Source organism: Cantharellus anzutake, assembly GCF_015039405.1.
Source record: "Cantharellus anzutake strain C23 chromosome Unknown EI90scaffold_96, whole genome shotgun sequence".
In the NCBI taxonomy this organism is placed as follows: domain Eukaryota; kingdom Fungi; phylum Basidiomycota; class Agaricomycetes; order Cantharellales; family Hydnaceae; genus Cantharellus; species Cantharellus anzutake.
Genome location: NW_024067046.1, coordinates 257,402 through 275,673, shown reverse-complemented (window position 1 = coordinate 275,673; position 18,272 = coordinate 257,402). Strand labels below are relative to the sequence as shown.

Below are 18,272 nucleotides of genomic sequence, written 5' to 3'. Positions count from 1 at the left end.
ACCCAGGAAGGGCACTGCACCCAAGCAAGCAGTGCAGCCACAGGTAAAGGATATACTAAATTGGAACCAGCCACTTATTCAGCATTCATTTTAGAAAAAGAAGGGAAGAGGGTCAAAGAAGGCCACTGCACTGCAAAGGACACTGCAGCCCTGGATGAGAAATGATGTGCTAAATTACAAATAACCACTCATTCAATATTTGTTTCAGAACAAGAAGCGATCCAGATTTATACCCTCCAAGAGAATGGAAGCTTCCTCAGAGTCATCTTCTGATGAGCCTTCTGTTCCCAGGAGGCAACAAGTTTCCAGTGGGCAGCAAGTTTCTGGTGCTATGGAGCTGGATGTTTCAGCAGCCACTATGGTAAGCCCCCTAATTTGTGCTTATATAATGATTCTGAATGATTCCCCAGTCAACACTTGGGCTGAAAAGGTTCTAGGCTTTTGCTGGTTTGGTAAGATGTTGTTATCATAGGCATGATATATTGGTAAACATGTCCAGTAGCCCAACCTAGGCACAAAGACAGCAATCACAGTGGCAAGAGGGGAGGATTATGTCAAGGACCTCCATCATTTTGTTAGGAGATCATCTATGCCCAACCTCCAGACCTTGGAGAAGGGGGAGCTCTGAAGACTTAGAGACTCAGAGCTGGAGGAATTCCACAAGGTCCTCAGAGCCTCATTCCTTGTCAATGATACAGGGGAAGCAGTGGCATTTCAGCTTCCTGCAGTGCTTGAGGCAATTGAAGTTGATGCCTCCACCCATGTGGAAGCGCATGGTGAGTGGGATGTTGAATGGAACTACCAATAGGCTCATATGACACATATAGACATGGATGCTGAGGAGCCAGATTCAGGCATATTCGTGCAACTACCATCTCAGTTGCATTTTCTGAAATGGAGAACCTGATGGGAGGGAACCTCAATTTGTTGCCTTTGCCCAGCATGAGGAGCCCACCCTTGGGAAGTGTGAGCAGGTGCATGCAAGTGGCTAGGTTTTTTGTATACTTGAGCTGACTCTAATTTTAGGGTTCTTGCAGATGACTACATCGCCATAAACTCTACATCATCCAGCCCCTGCATGAAGGGGAAATCTCTACTGGTGCCCTCCAGTGGTTGGTCCACCCTATCATCATGTGGGACTAGCCACCCTCCCCATATAGATGGTATGGGCAGTCCTGAGGGTGGTTTTGGGGGCCAAGTGGATTGTTTTGAGCAATGGGGATTCAGAGCTCTTCAACAGGCCAGATGCCCCTGAAGATTTGTTCCATTTGGCCTATGAGGGTGATCCATCAATGCAGTTAATATTGCTAACACCTGGGATTTCTCTGTGAGTCCCTTTGTTGTGCATGGAATAATTACAACCCTACTAATAGAATCCCTGGCACATGTAGCATCCTGCCACCAGGGACCCCACATGCAGTGCTTTCTGTAACTGACATGTCATCATGCAGAAGCTCATTGGAAAGGGGTGATGGATCTCTCAAAGAATTAACCAAAACCAAACAAAGCATGATCAGTATCTCAAGGCAAATGTGGCACCAGTCAAGTTGTTCAGGGCAAGACCCCAGTTGATTCCCTCTTATTCCTTGTCAAGGTCAACTGCCTTACCTTTCTGTTTTTAGACGAGAATCCCAGGAGGCACACGAAGAGCGTCTAAAGGGTATTGATGACCCTCAGGTGCGAGAGATTGTCAAGGCGGCCAAGAAGGAAGCAGACCTTAATATTTTTAATGCAATGAAAAACACAAGTATGTCCTTTATAAGCGGTGGTTCCATTCCCTATCTTAACCCACAAAAAGTCAAACTCAATATGAAGTATGCCAATGTGGCACGGCATAATGACAAGGCTAATGCACCTGCAAAAAGCCAGACACACCCAAGGCATCTTGATTTCCCTCCACTCACCAAGGATCAAACCCAGATCCTACTCGACAGTGAGGATGGCACAGCTATCGAGGATTGGTTAGGGAACCTGCTGGCCATATGGCTCCCAAGGGTTTTTAACCCAATCCATGTATGTTCTCATGTCCTCAGCTAGTGAGCTCACCTGATTCCTCCTAGAAGGATATCTTGAATGCTGGTCATGATTTCAATCAAAACTTTAAATTTGACAATAAGAAATCCAGAACAGCTTTCAAAGATACAGCATCAAATCTCTTCAAGAAGAACAGTGCAGCTTATCATGCCTATTGGCACCTCCAGGGTCACTTGGTTAGCGTTTTGATTTTGATTATTCAAATTAATCCCATAGGAGAACCCTCCTGCAATCTCCACAGATTCCACCCAGAAAGAGCCTCTATATCATGTCCTCAACATGTACACTGAGAGGCTTGCACTGTCGTTGGCAAGACAGTGTGATGCTGTATGGGAGCACATCAGAGAGCATTTGGATTGGAGGGTTGGCTGTTGGAAATGAGGTCCCATTTCTTTGGCCAAGGTGTCCATTTCAACGCAGATATCAGGTCTCACAAGGATTGGAGATCCACCTGGTGTGGTTTCGATGCAATAGCCATCTTTGGGGAATACGAGGGAGGGGAGCTTTCCTTCCTGGAGTTGGGCTACGCTTTCCCAACCTGTCCTGGGGATCTCTTCTTTATCCGGGGTGCAGGATTGGAGCATGAGGCTCCTGGCTGGAGTGGTCAAGGGTGGATGGTGTTTGCATTTTTTGCTGACAGACATGTTTTTGCATATGTGAAAGTTGAAAGACCCAGGGACCTTGGCCCCCTCTATGGGATGGCTCAGGGAATGTTCTGCAAGAAGCATCCTTGCCATGATGGGTAACTATAATTATTCTTGCCCCCAATCAATATAAAGTATCTGTAGCAAGCAACAACAACTTGGAAGATCCTACTATCGCTTCCTATCCCCACCAATCCCTGCATACCGTCTGTGTCGCTCAAATGTAATATACATGCTTGCTGAACATAAAATCCTTGGTGAATACACAACTAATGTTGGGATTCGTCATAACATTAAGATGATATATTATAGATACAATCACAGCTTTGTCAGGACAAGATTTTATGACATGATTTTGGACAAATACATGACGAAAAAAGATTTATCACATAGATGTGGTGAAGGGAGGGACTGCAGTGCAAGGTGTAAACATGATGCTTGTTAACCTAGAAATAAGACAATCAGCAACATGACGAATGATTGTTCTTTCCTCCCCTCTGACCTGAACTCCTCAGCTTGCATATCTTGTTTTTGCTGCACATCTGGGCCCAAGCTCCTTAGGCTTGCATGCTTTCATCCATGTTGTGGGCTATCGCTGTAAAGCGTACTAATTTATAGGCACTAAAGACAGGGCAGAACACCAAGTACCTTTCTCTTATCTTGTACCAGCATATTTGTCATGGCACTTTTGCAAACCTTTGCCACTGTACTCAACCTCATTCTCAACGAGGGCCACAGTTTTTTTGGAAGCAGGCACGCTATTCAAAAATGAGTATGTTGCAAAAGCGCTGCAGATGTTACATGCATTATGGCAGCTTGTGGGGCATTGGCAGCTGGTAGTGTTTCTGGAGGTGAAACTTTCAGGTAGTCATAATTGGATGCCAGGCAGTGCGCTGTAGGAATATAAAAGTTACAACACTAAAACAACCAGAAACCATCACAGAAAATTGGATAAAAATCATACAACCTCCATGGACCAGAAATAAAAATAGAATAAAGTCATAACTCAACAAAATGAATTGAAATAAATTACCGGAAAAATACTGAAGAACAGAGTCAATGGGATGAGTATCTATGTGAACTTTCATGTCTAGGGATTAAAAGATGGTTCAGAAAATGAAGAAAAACAGCAAATAAACTCACATGAAAACAAAAACAAGGTTTCCTGTATCAGATAAAATACGTGGTAACGTGGGAAAATAGTTTTATGAACGTACGAAACGAATGACAAAGAGAAAATTAAGGAATTCACATAATGAAAAATGGTCGGGTACAAGGAAAAGATGAAAGAATTGGAAATATCTATACGAGGAAAATAGGGAAAAATATGAATCTTTGTCGGTCTTAAAGAGTTGAAGTATAGGTCTGTGTACAAAAAGATTTCATGTTAAAATCTGAAGGATTGAGAGAGAAACGGATTTAACAAGATTAAAACACACTTGCAGAGAAGACTGGCTCAAACATCCTGAGTTTGTGGTAGAAACGGATGAGCTAGAAATGCGAAACTAAAGAGTTCGAGTCCAGGAACAAGGCATAATTTATCCAGAATTAATCATAAGAAAATGGATGAGCTAAAATCAAAGCAATCTGGAGAACCTCGAAATTAAATCTTGAAAAATTCATATCTTCATAAATAATCCTCCTAGTTTACTGTTGTTTATACTGACGGAAAGCTACACTCTTAAGCTAACAAATAACCCCATGACATGTGACTTAGAATAAAGTGAGTAAACAAGGGTAAACAAGGTCAGGACAGGTGTTAGACAGTGCAATCAGTTGATTCCCACACCAAAACTTCCAGAAAGTTCTAGAAGCAGAATGGGATGCTGATCGCTTACATAAGAGGATTACTAAGCTCAATATAAGATTACTCAGCAATGTAAATAGTAAAGTGACATGTGAAAACAGAGCCCTTAGGAAAGGTATAAAAGACTGCATTTTCTGGTCTGACCCCTCTTCCTTCTTTACTCCTCTCCCCTATGTGCTCTGGCTCATAGGTCACAAGGTGTCCTAATAAAAATTATGTTTCATTAGTATAAGTGTGCAGTTCAGATCACATCTGAGTAAAAGTGATCAACCCTCAGTAAAAAGTTAAGAAGAAGTTAAGAAATAGTGACGTTGAGTCAAGTTGGTTGGAGTCGCTCCAAGTTAAAAGTGACAAGACAGAGGTGAAACAACTAAAAATAGTAGGTCTATAGCGTGATTTTCATGTGGAACAATCAGGTAGACAAGTGAGTTGAACCCTGAGAGTTACATACACACACAAACAATTAGTAACACATACAAATATCAATACACAAAGCAACCAAAATGCTACAGTGGTTGAGTTAAAGTACCAATACTAACATAGAAGTATCAGAAGAAAGAACAGCCTTTTATAGGATTTCTGTTCTCCTTCAGTGCTAAGTGACAGAACTTGGAAGGGGTGAAGACCATTCGTTTTGAATCAGAAGCAAATGGCAAGACTAGTTGGGAAGCCATTACTGAAAAGGTCCAAGGATCAATTATCGACAGAAAAAGCCTATCACCTCTCTTTGGTGAAAAACTCACTTGAAAGTCACTGGCTCTTTGCACGCAGTGCCATCAATTGTGTCAGACACTACAGACAAGATCAGTGCATATGCTGTATGCCACTTTGGCACACAAGTTGCTATGTAAGAAACTGGTGGTGTTGTACACAACATAGTAAAAGGAAATACTCACAATGATGATCCTATGATGGCTTTGGAGAGTTGGACAGTAGGCCACCATCATCAAGCCCTGCATTCCATATTTGAAGCATAACAATGAAGTCCGATAGGAAACTGTCAGGGACAGCTCCAAAAGCGGTGAGGTCCCGGCGTGCAGGACTCGGTGGGATGAGTAGCGGCTGTGTGTAGTGGCGATCTCGTCGCAGGGTGAGCATCCCCGACCACTTAGTCTGAAGTGGGAATGTGAGAAGGCTACTTCTTCGGTTCCCACTCCAGCTGTTATTATATACATGCGGGATCGGTCACGTGGGGCATGCCACGTCACCCTCGCACACAGCCACAGCTCTCCAGGTGCCTCTGCAGGAGATCCCAAGAGGGCCCGCTGTGGGTGCGGGGCGAGTGTGGCGGCAGTGGCGGCGATATAGGAACGGTGAGATACAGGAGGGGAAATGGGCATGTGCGCCGGTGATACATTGAGCAGCAGGAAAGGTGGTCCATGTGAGAAAGAAAGAAAGAAAGAAAGAAAGAAAGGAAGAAAGGGGGAAAGGAGAAAGGAAGAGGGAGAAGCGGTGCAGAGCGGGGGAGCAGAGCGAGGGTCGGGTGGGGCGTGCCCTGACAGAAACCAGTCGAACTAAGCAAGGACACAACGTAAACAAAGGTTTAGACAAGAGATTGTTACACTGAGCTAATAGAGAGGACCATGATGGACACCACAAAGACCAGGAAGGGCCACAGGCACCATGGCACATGACCATAACATCCCAAGTGCCCCCTTTTATTGGGCTCTGACACATAATCAACAAGCTACACTCCCCCTCCCACTGTCAGAGACCAGACTTGAGACGAAAGAATGTCTCCGTAATGGAGGGCTTCGGCCTCAGCGACTTCTGCCAGGAGCGCTGTGCCTAGTGACACGTCCGTGCCCTAACTTACTGACTGGCAATTAGAACCTAGGGGGGAACTCTAGTTGATTTTTCTACTGGGGCGTAACCTATGTACAAGTGGGATATATATATGGTTACAGCGGAGACGGTTCCACAATTGGCAGAGCCGAACGGAGCGGAGCTAACGGGGTTTAACCATTAGCCGACTGAATATTACCGACGAGTCGGTTCACGGGGTTAGCGGAAAGGCAGGCGATAACCCAGAAACGGAAAGGAGGGATAAGCCCGAAGGTGGACTCTGCAGGGCAGGTGAGTGTATTGCTCAGCGGAGGCGGGGGTGCGCTAGCGGACGTCGGAGCTGTCCAGAAGTCTTCGGGGCTCCGTACTTAGGGAGGCGTAGGTAATAAATTGGAATGGGGGGGTGGTGACCATCGAGGGGTACTGAGAGGATTGCGGAATAACGGGGGCTCCGAGGTTAGTGAGGGAGGAGCGGAGTTGGAACGGAGGAATCGGAGGGACCGGAAGTCGATGGCCGGGAATGGATATGACACCCACCTTCCAACTTTACTCTTCCATGGGTCACCAGAAAAATAATCAAAATGAGAGAGAGAAATCAAACAAAAAAAGTGGACAAGTTGGCGCTTCTGCCTTAGGCAGCATGCCTAGATAGACTTCCACCTGGGACTTTGTTCACCTTGAGGGATTATGCTCTGATCCCCATGTGCCAAAGTGTCATGATCCCAGGGAGCATTGGAAGTGCAGAAGGAAGGAAAGATGAAACGAGCAGAAATGGAAAGCTGCAGAACGTAAGATGTACCCTCTCCCCAATGGATAAGCGCTGAGATCAATGGATCTACATACAGTCTTTTCTTGTAATTTTAGACAGGTCAGCTAACTTGCCAACAAACCAATGTACTGTCAGGGGACGACTCCCAGGTCCCCATGACCTTCCCCTATGGTCCACAGCCTACTGGTGTAACCAGCCCTATCCAGGGCACAACCCACTGTGGGTAAGAAGATGAGAAGGAGCTAACTTGAGAAGGAAGCTAACTTCTCATCTTCCCACAGTGGCCACCATATCAGGAAAACTTCTGGGGATACCTGGAAGTCACATGAAGGGGTAGGAACTGGGCCTGGAGCATGTGGTGCATGGAGTGTGCATGTGTGCAGGAAGCACAGTGGGTGGAAGCAGGTCCGGATGCAGGTCTGGGTCCAGGCTAGTCAGGGTGTGTGCCCTGACATGTACACACCTAGAAGCCAACCTCAAAGTTGGCCCTCAATGCCATCACAAAGTGGAGGGAACTATGGGATGGTGCAGGGTTACCAATTATGCTGGCTGGGTTGCAAGAGCTGACTAATGGTCCCCAGGTATGTACAGCCATTCTTGGGCAGGCTAGAGAGCCTGGGATTGCTAGGCAGCAGAAGAGCAGGCCCACCCTTCCACCATCCCAATCCATATTCCTGCACCCAAGAGAAAAAATATAGAAAATATAGGGTTATGGCAGTTCCAGGGCCGGGGTCGGACAAGATGACAGTAGACCGCTGAGGTATATTTTCGGAGTAAATAATTGTAAATACATGATTTCGTGCTTGATCTCCAACACACCCTCTCAAGCAAGTAAAACATGTAATAACCAAAGGAAGAAAAGAAAAGAGCTGAAGGATAGATGGCTAATAGCCTACAAAAGTTTCAATCCCGGAATCATCCAACTCAACAGTGTCCACTAAGTTCACTTGTTCCTCAACCTTTGCCTTTGTGTTCCCCAGCTTTTGCTCATGTCTAACTCGGACTTCATAGGGGCTGAGTTTGCAATCAGGTCTAAGGTGTCCTGAGTCACCGCAATTGTAACAGGTGTTGTGGTTCCTCCGTGGCTCCTTTGAACGGACCATAAGTGCCTTCGGTCCATCCAATGTCTGATACTCGGACTGTCGGACCTCCTTGTTTAAGAGTCGCATGATAACATATTGCACCGGGTCTGGAGTTGAAATCTGACTTGGGTCTCCAAACACCGTGTCAAAATGGACGATAAGCGGGGCATATGATTCAGGGAGTTGGCGGATCAATGTGTTAATGATGTCGATGGGGATTATGGGTGAGCCAATCTCAGCTAGATGGCGAGCTGAATCTTCAACCCTTGTGATCCATTCACGCATGGTCAAGTCGGGTTCATAAACCATCGAATAAAACTGGCGACGGAGCGACATGACAGTGCTGCGGCCTTCAGACTGGAATATCAGCTTGAGCTTGCTCCATGTCCCCGGAGCATCGGAATTATTGCAGTGTGCAATATATTTTGTAGACACGTTTAGAAGAATCTCAGCGGCTGCCAAGCGGTGCTTCTTCTCCCAGGCCAGGACTACCTTTGAGTTCGGACTTCCAGTAGGTCTCCTAGAATGTCCTGATACCACCTCCCACAAATCCTGCTTGGTCAGGTGTGCCTCCATGTACATAGCCCAGCTGGAGTAGTTGTTGTCAGTGAGCTTGTCGAAAGTGACTGTAGGCATGGTGAAGGTAATGTGAAGAAAAAGAAAGGAAGACGCGCAATGCTGGTGTGGGAAAATGTGAAGAAATTGACGTGGCAGAGGAAAAAAAAAAAAAAAGGGTATGGTGATGAGTGCATGCCTGTCTAAGGGCTTATAGCAAGGAAAAGTGGGGGGTGCCTCTGATGGTCTGCCCATGCCAGTTGCAAGGTGAAGCTGGGTTGCTGCCTCTGAGCGCGCGCTTTTGGACCGTGGGAAAAACGAAAAATGATGACGTGGCAATGAAGGAATGGGAAATAAGAAGTTGCATGCCTGTCTAAGGACTTACAGCCATGAGAAGGGGGGTTGCCTATTACTGCCTTCAAGGACTTTGAAGGAGGGTGCATGCTACACCAGAGGGGGGGTTGCCGATTACAACTTTCCTGGACTTTGAAAGAGGTTGCCGCTTACTGCCTTCCTGGACTTTGAAGGAGAGTGCCGATTACAACCTTCCTGGACTTAGAAGGAGGGTGCCAGACTGGACTTTAGAGGGGGTGGGTATAGCGTGAACCAGAAAACCCAGAAGGTGACCAATGAAGAATTTAGCCACTGCTGCGAGGGTCATGCAGACTTTGATTGATACTTCAGCGAGCCGTTAGGCTGGCTGGGCTCATAACCTATAGAAAATATAGGGTTATGGCAGTTCCAGGGCCAGGGTCGGACAAGATGACAGTAGACCGCTGAGGTATATTTTCGGAGTAAATAATTGTAAATACATGATTTCGTGCTTGATCTCCAACAAAAAAGAGTGCACAGCCTCATATGGGTTTTATACCCAACCAGTGCTATCCGGAATTATGTGAGCAGCAACCAGAATCATGTCAAAAGGTCCCACTATAAGCCACGACATACAGTCATTTGCTTCCGAAATGCACAGTATTCATATTTTGTCCATACACGCATGTTGAAATTGTAGAACTCCAAACAAAAGACATGATCTTGTAAAGTAGCTTCTGGCCTACTACTGTATAAAATGTGAAGTTGAAATATGAAGAAATGAGCTTGAAAAATGATTTTTTCTGAGGGGGCTTGTTTTTCGGGGGGTCCACCGATGTGCACAGCCATGGGAAAATAGACATATATCCCGCTCTAGTCAACCTCAGCCTCCTCTTCGCTTTCCTCCTCATTAGAACCTATATCAAACACTTCTCCCTCTTCTTCCCCATCATTCCCAAGGCTTTCGAGTGTCTCACTCATGTTAATTGCAGCAAGCACTGCAGCTTTCCGTGGGCATGGTGGCTTATTAGGCCAATTTTTCTTTGGGACTTTGGCAACCTTGAGTTCTGATGTCTCCTCTTCCCAAGCCTGGACTGCATCCTCATGGATCTTCTTGGCCCTCTCCCATGCATTCTTCTCAATTTCCTTGCGTGCTTCAGCTAACTGACGAGCACGTTCTCGATTTTGCTTTTCCTGCTGAGCCATCTTTCGGTTTGCCTCATTCTCTTCAACAAGGGCCCGGAACTCTGGATCAGTGAGTATTCATGGCAACCCTTCACCTAGGAGCTTGTGGCTGGTTGTTTTCTTCTTGTTCTCCTTGTTGGCTAACTGGCGTCGTAGTCGGTGATTGTACTGAGATCCCAGAACAAGCTGTGTGTAGGCAACAATGAGGCGTTCAGCAAGCTCCGCATTTCTTTCACGAGACTCATATAGCTCGTGCTGAAGTGATCGGACCTCTTCAAGAAGGGCATGAGGATCAAGCTTGCGGCATGCTTGTGGGGTTGCATGTCCCGTCCAGCGCAAATTCCCATGTGGCCCCAGAGGCTGATATACAATGGGTATAGGGCCTTGGGAGGATTTAATTGGTGTCTTGCCAACAAGGAACCTTGCTGAGAATGTTTCCAGGCTTGTACGGATTTGATCTTCAAAGTTTGGATGAATCTCGGGATGATGAGAAGTGCTGACCAGGTCATGGTGGTGATGGGTTCTGTGAAGGGCTGGGGTGCTGGGTGTGTCTAGAGGAGATTGGATTGATCCATCCTGTGTGCTTGTTTCGCCCAGAACTACATCCCACATAATTGCAGCTACACGTTTCACAGGGGTTGGAAGTGTCATTGGGAGTGCCCCTTGGTTCGAAAACTCCATGCTAGGTTTCATCTGACGTGTGGAGATGACACTGGGATTGAATGGCTCAATACCAGTAGCAGCAAAGAGGCAGTGATGTTCTCATGAGTGAAGGCCTCTATATGTGCAGCACCATAAACTTCAAGGAAGTTTTCTTTTGCAATACATCCAACGTGTGTATCCCTCCATTGCTGTAGCTGCTTTGACCATGCACGCTTGAGTACAGAGAAGACAACGACATCGAGACCTTGGAGCACATGGGTGGTGTGAGCAGGGAAACAAATGATCACAATGTTGTGTGCAGCAGCATAGTCAAGGAAACCCATGGTGCAGTGAGAGTTATGCCCATCAAGAATGAGTAGCCTGTACTCATTTTCATGAGCAAGCTTGTTGCATGTTTGTTGATCAAAAAGTTGAATCCAATCAACACTGATTTCACCATTAGTCCAGCCTTTTGCTGATACTGTAATGCTGTTCTGACACTGTAAGTTGCATGATAACTCAAGGTTAATTATTTACGTATGCTGCACCAATAGGATTATTTCGACCCCACTTCTCAAGCAAGTATTGACCCTTGAAGATCACGACAGGTGAAAGAGCAGTGCCATCGGCACAGATGGTACACATGACTGTGACATTCTCATGGTTCCCGTCTTCAACAGCATGTTGTGATTTTGTCCCAGGGCGGGTGAGAACACGCTGCTTTGACCCTTTTCCAACTGGAAAATCGGACTCATCGAAATTATAGATATTGCATGGACGGAACTGGTATCTATCTCGGACCCCTTTGACCATTTCAAACCACTTCTTGACATTGGTTGGGTTGACAGCCGAGGCACGGACTGTATCAAGGGAGGTGCTCCATTTTGCTGAGAGATGGTCCCCATACTTGGTGAGAAACTTCTGGGCCCAACTTGGTCCAAATCTCTGCACTTCAGGATTACTGGCTTTTTTTACCTCAAGGGCATAACGAGTAAGGACTTCGTGAGTGAGGGGGAAGCCCCGATCAGCCATTCCAATCGCAAAGTCAATGAGAGTCATAGCCTCTGCATGACTGAGATGCGAGTTCTTCTCAGCCCATTCAGATTTGGTTTTTCCACCTTTGACATGGTATCCCAGTGCCCTATAGCCTATTCCAAACTGATCGGCAATAACTCGGAGGCCAGCAGGCTTCCGGCCTTCCAACCTAGCATTCTCTTGTTCAGCCATGTAAGCTGCCACAGCTGCCTTCTGTGTTGCTTCCAAGTCTCTCAAGAGTGTGTGGTGAGCTCTTGCCTTAGATTGTGGCCTTCCAACCATCACTGAAGTGTGCAGAGAGGGAGAGATCAAAGGTTGATCAGCGCGATCGGAGGTGATTTGGTCACATGATAATATCACTGCCACTCCGAGAATTCAGCACTTGCTCCGCTTTTGTAGTGGCAAGTACGCAAGTGGAGGTGTCAAAAACATGTTCCCATTACGTGCTCTACCTATCACTGTCACTGACAAATCAAACTGAGCAGTTTTATTGACAATTCACAGCACTACGGAACAAAATGTGAATTCAGTTGATGCAAAAATCAAGAAAATCCACGGAATTTTGCTTTTTTTAGGATGAATTTTGAAGCATTTGAGCTCATATTTGGCATGCCATCAGAGGGGAGATATATTCATTTTATTGGATACATATTTAATGCATTAGTTAAGTCATTTATGAACAAAATCACCGTGTGCATCTTAGAGGTGTGTGCATTTCGGAAGCAAATGACTGTAGTCCTTTTATCTTATCATATCATAGGGTAAAACCACCTGTATATATATGAGGATCTTATACATTGTGGCTACTGTACATGCAAGAGGAATGAGCAGCGAAATGACATAACAATAACAAATGAGCAATCAAAGGGGCCAGTGGTATGGGAGGGCCATGGCTTGGGTGGTAAGTATTCAGGATATGAGACCATACTTGGAATTTGGAGGAAAGAAGGGCCAGATTGTAGGGGTCCATTTGGCCTCAGCGGCAGCAATAGTGACGAATGCAACTTGCACACTTATTCTCACATGTGAAACCACACAATCGTTTCCATCTGAGCTCAATTCTACACTGCATATCGACTATCTACACACTGAGTACAAGAGGAAAGTGTCTAGCTAAAGAAGCAAGCACCTGGAAAGAGGAAAAACACATCATATTCCCCCTCATAAATCCCAACAGATGGGTGTAGGGGCATGTGATCATTACCCTCCTGGTGGGTCACAGGGTACAGGAGGAGCAGCTCGCATTTGTGTCATGACCGACAAATCCCGGGGCTCCGTCAGCGGCGAACCAATGCCGATAGGCGAATCCGCCGACCCGAAACCCATCCTAACCAGCCCCCAACCCCATGTCTGGCCCCCTGCCTTACTGCGTGAGACTTGGCCAAGAATCAGAACCTAGACCCTGCCGGTATTCCGACCTTACCTCCAGTTCCTGAGCCCTTGGCGCTCCCGGCATTCAGTCACGCCTGCCTTGTCTCCATCTGAACCACACTCATCGCTTCCCGCTATGTGGTCACAGCCATGCCCTGCTTATTTGCGGACTTGTATCGGCGCCGCGCGCTGACCTCCGCTTTTCCTCTGGCCATTTGTCACTTGGCAGCTTATCATTCATTCCTTGCCGAGTGCCAATTATTGTTTGCTTCCCTGCCAATATCGGCATTTGATCCCCTCTTTATTGGCACTAGGTTATTGATCTCATTCAGTTATTCATCAATAACCCTTGCCACTTATTGTTTATTGATCTGTTCCTCGTTTCCAGTTCCCGGGCTCTTGTCCTTATTTAGTTTGACAATTCCCGCTTATCTCCGCGCCGGACTGCGCCGGACTGACCGGCCTTTCTATATTCCCTCTTGCCTATTTATATACCTTGTAAATACTTTCGGGGACCCCAGTCTGAAATCAACTAGAGTACCCCCCTGTCTGTTCTGAGTCTCTTCTTCTGCAAAGGGGCTTCCCCCCTCTGAGTCCGTGCTCGCGGAGTCCGCGCTCCTCCTACAGGTCCGCTCCGCCTGCAAGTCTTGTTTGAAGTCCGCTGTGAGTGTCAATCCGTAAATACGGGATCTCCCCCAAACGTCAAGCTCAGGGCACAGCGCTCCACCTGAGTCGCTGAGGCCGCGATCCCACTCTGCTAACCTTGAACAGCGCTTCCGGACGCGCCGCATATTTCCGCCCGCATATCCGCGCGTGCGCGCTCCAACAGACCTCTGCATCACCTCCGACTCCGACAATATCCCAGCCTCTGACAATAAATCCCGTCTCTGACAATTTGGTGTAATAAAATAGGAGCTATCATGTGTAACTCAGTCTTGTAATGGAGAACTAATATATTAAGATATTTCGCCTATCGCACATAACTGTAACACGAAAATACAATGAGTTATGCGCAAACACAGATAGGAGGGAAATGGTATCACCTCAGCCTTGTAATGGAGAACTGAGGGAGGCAGAAAAATTATGGTGTCCAGTGTAACTTATATGACTGGCACCAATATCGCTTAATGCAATTGCCAGTGACAACTGACAATATATGTAAGACAAAATTGGGAGCACATGGTACATTGCAGCTTGGCTGTTGTCTATGAGTGTTGATATTCCAACATGGTGGTCCATGCAGGTTGTGCAAGATGCCTTTGTCATTTGAAATTTCTCAGAGTTTTACCTGAGTCGGATGCATCATCAGTCCTCAATACTGTGACATACGGACCCTTTTCCCCAAATGTTCACACTGGAGACACCAGATGGCGCCTACGTTGCTAGACGGTAATGTCGTACTCGATGTTAAAGTCCCCCAAGTGCAAGGCACGATGCCACAACTGTACCCGATCTCACAGCACCAGAGCACACCGAGCTCAAGCTAAGGCCAAGAGGCCTTAGTATCGAGCTGCCATCCGACATTGATCCCGAGCCCATGGGCGGTGCCTACCATGGCAGCACCAACCCAAGCCATTGTATACGACATGAGAGTGCAGGCACAAAAGGCATAACCTCCATGGCCTAGCAACCCCCAGCCAAGCCCAAAGAGCTAAGGCCTCCCAACCCTAGCTTCGAGTCCCCAGTTCTGATGATGAGCCCAAGCGTGCACATGAGCCAGACAATGCCCCAGCCCAAGCTGATGATCGCGCCAAGCACCAACCAGTAGAGACCCCAGCACACAAAGGACATCAGTTAAACACCCATGTTTGACTGAGTCTTCCAGTGCGAAGTTGATCGTGCATTGTATGGAATTCTACAGCAAGAGCGAATGTCATATCCGTGCATACCCGACCCCGACCCGACTTCCAGACCTCCACCCTCTTCACCTCCGGAGTCATAACCTACCGCTGCCGTTCCGATACTCACCTTCAGTCTTGGCAACACACCTCCTCCTTACCCCCACGCCACCTCTACTCCTCCTTACCTCTCCGACCCTATCTCCGTCCACTCCGATACTCACCTTGGACCGAACACCGCCCTCTCGCCGCCCTCCTACTACTCCTCCTCCTCCTACTCCACTCCCCCTCTGCAACGCCTCCACCCTCCCGTAATCACGCTTCCCCCGTCCGCTCCGATACTCGCCTTCGGACCTGACAACCCTCCTCTCCGCCACTCCTTCCCCCTTACCTTTCCCCTCTCTCCTCCCTCTGGTACTCCTCCGCCACCCTTCCGCCAAGTTACGACCTTCTGCCACTGTCCCGTACTTCCTACTCGGACACCGATCGTATCTTCGCTCCGAACCTCCGTCATAGTCCCAACCTCGGACTTTGACTCCACCTCGGTCTTAGTCCATTGCATTGGTGACCTCATACTACGTAAACACCATTGCCAATATCCCTCGGACTTTCAACCCTGCCTCCGTAACCCCCGTAAGCTCCACAACCCCCAAGCTTTGTGGATCGCCTTCGGCACTTTTGCCACTTGTAATGTATCTCTCGCGTTTACCCCTCATCCCTATTTGGACTACTGCTTCTTCCCATTCTAGCCAGTTAGTCATCATCCCCACTTCTCCTCATCCTCCTGCCCCTCTGGGCCTTGCCCTCCCTACCTCCTTTCGGACGTATCACAGGTCCTTCCTTATGACCTTTCGGTACCGCTCCGCTCCTTCTTCCCTTTGTCCCCGTTCGGACGTCTTTGTTCCGATTCGGTTCCCCTTTGTTTCCTTGTGCTTTTGCCCCTTCCATTATATATATCGGCGCTTGTACATACTCGTGGGTTCAGTCCGAAATCGACCTGAAATGCCCCCTAGAGACTTCCTGCTCACCTACTGTGAAATTAAGGACCAAATGGACAAACAGCAATGGCACAGCGCTCCGCTTGAGTCGCTGAGGCCAAGGTCCCTCCACGCTAAGTCTCCGATTCCACTCCGGAGTCGTCTGAATCCACCCACTTCTAACAGCGAAATCAGTAGCTGTGGGCATGGGTTAGCTATGGGAGTGGAAATGGGGCATACTGCTGTGCCCGATCCTCCCATTCGACCTACGGTTCCCCAGTAGTGCGATACCGAGTTCTGGGTAGTTTGGCGCTGGAGCCGGTTGATGGTGGTAATGACAAGGAGAAGTGAGGGCACAATGAGGATTGAGGGTTGAGTGTTTGAGGGTCAATGCCAATGTTGTTGAAGCACATGCTGTGGGAAAGCTCTGAGCAAGTTACTGTCTCAAAAATGGAGTCGACTCCTTCAAATGAATCTGTAGTTGTCAAGGAATCCAAGTTTCATGCCTGCCATATACCTTCAACATGGTGTCAAATATCACGTGATACTTTCACCTCCCTTGAAGCATCATTGTTATATTGTTATATTGTCATGTCATGGAGTTGTCCAAATTTATTGTTATATCTACATATACTAGCTACATATAGGGCTCCTAGTGGATCAGATAACACTCGGATATCCGCAGATTTATCCAAAATCCACAGATGCGGATTTGGCTTTTGACAGGATAATATCGGCAGTTTCTAATCCACGGATCTATTGTCGCTACTGTTCTAGATACCCCTCCTATGTTTCTATATTTTCTTCCAATTTCTTCAAGTCTTATTTGACCACCCAGGCCTGTTATTCCCAAATTAGGCATTTGACCTCCAAGTTTTCCACCATTCTCCCCATATTTCCATCAGTTCTCCACCAATATGGACAAATTTGGGATTGTTAGAAAGCTCTCGTCAAGGACAATTCTGACGAAATGCAACTTTGGAACATTCTATCTACAATCCGTGGTTGATCTGCATATCTGCAGATTTCTAACCACCGGATATGGATTTTATTTCAAACCTCTAAAAATCCATGGATTCTGATCCCGATCCGATCCGATCCGATCCACTAGGAGGCATAGCTACATATACTACAAGGCCAGGGAGCCTTTGGGCTCTCCTGTGTTGTACGATGTTGTGGGGACAACTCCATGTACCGCAAAAAGTCGGATTCTGCGGAATTTGGCCACCAACATATACCACATACCCTCTGACGCTCCCGATGTTCATTCTATCACTATCCAACACTCCACAAACTCATTCCTTATTTTTCCCTATTTTCCCCATCATTCCCGACAACCCCAAGCAAAATTCCCACGCCCAACCACGCTGCCAATTTCACCCCCTCTCCAGATCTCCATACCTACACATACAACCCAGCCATTTTTCCACCCGATAGTGATGCTCTACCTTCCTTCTTCACCCCCGGAGCATTTCCCAGAATGGCAATCCCATGCCTGGATGGTTCAGCACGGAGTAGAGTCTCACGTGGTCTTGACAGCACCTGTCAATGGCCACATCTCAACAACTACTGCACCAAATGGGACGAATAGGGGCTCGTTGGAAAGCTGGAGACGAGGAGGTTGCTGACGGGAGGATAGGAGGGCGCTGTGGCGAAGCGTTGCGGAGTTAACTTTTACATTTCCCATTTCGGACCCGTTATGATATATCCCCCATTCATTCATATTTCTCTTATTGTTTCTTTGTTCCCAATTGGATATTCACCATTTACGGTTGCCTAACGGCTCGTTTACATTCCCCCAGTCCATTCATTTCATTTCAAACATATAAAAACTAGATAACAGCTGGTACATAACAAGTTAGTATTGAATAGACCCGTGAAAGAGAAAGCAGAAGTTGTATCCAAGTGGCAAAGACGCCATCCACGACTCTAACGCCTCCCCTGAGTCACTTGCTTACATCTGAGACCCCTTTCCTCATAACCCTCGGCCTTGACGTCCAAGAGAGACGTAGGTGAGTGTTGAGTTGAGGCTCTAACAGACCCGCTAGCACCCCAAGACCCAAATAACCGAACCTCCATCACACATGCATTCACTACCACCCTCCCCCTTTCTCTGTCTTGAGTCTAGGCGATAGACCCATTACAACAACTATATAGGTCTCGTGATTGTCTTCGTGTTGGCACGTTCATGCAGAGACTTCATGGTTATCTCCTTCTATTTCAGGTTGAGAGTGAG

At 47.1% G+C, this 18,272-nt stretch overlaps 1 protein-coding gene across 1 annotated transcript; it reads left to right on the top strand.

Moving 5' to 3' along the window:
- Positions 1 to 244: 244 nt before the first annotated feature.
- Positions 245 to 2,780, top strand: EI90DRAFT_3020950 (uncharacterized protein; the record flags this gene model as incomplete). The annotated part of the gene is made up of 11 exons (XM_039057588.1): positions 245 to 361; positions 411 to 430; positions 605 to 776; positions 942 to 966; positions 1,038 to 1,112; positions 1,174 to 1,327; positions 1,623 to 1,747; positions 1,799 to 2,013; positions 2,061 to 2,210; positions 2,251 to 2,397; positions 2,472 to 2,780. The coding sequence occupies 11 exons, from the start codon at positions 245 to 247 to the stop codon at positions 2,778 to 2,780; spliced, it is 1,509 nt and encodes a 502-aa protein (XP_038909850.1).
- Between the last annotated feature and the right edge of the window lie 15,492 nt (positions 2,781 to 18,272).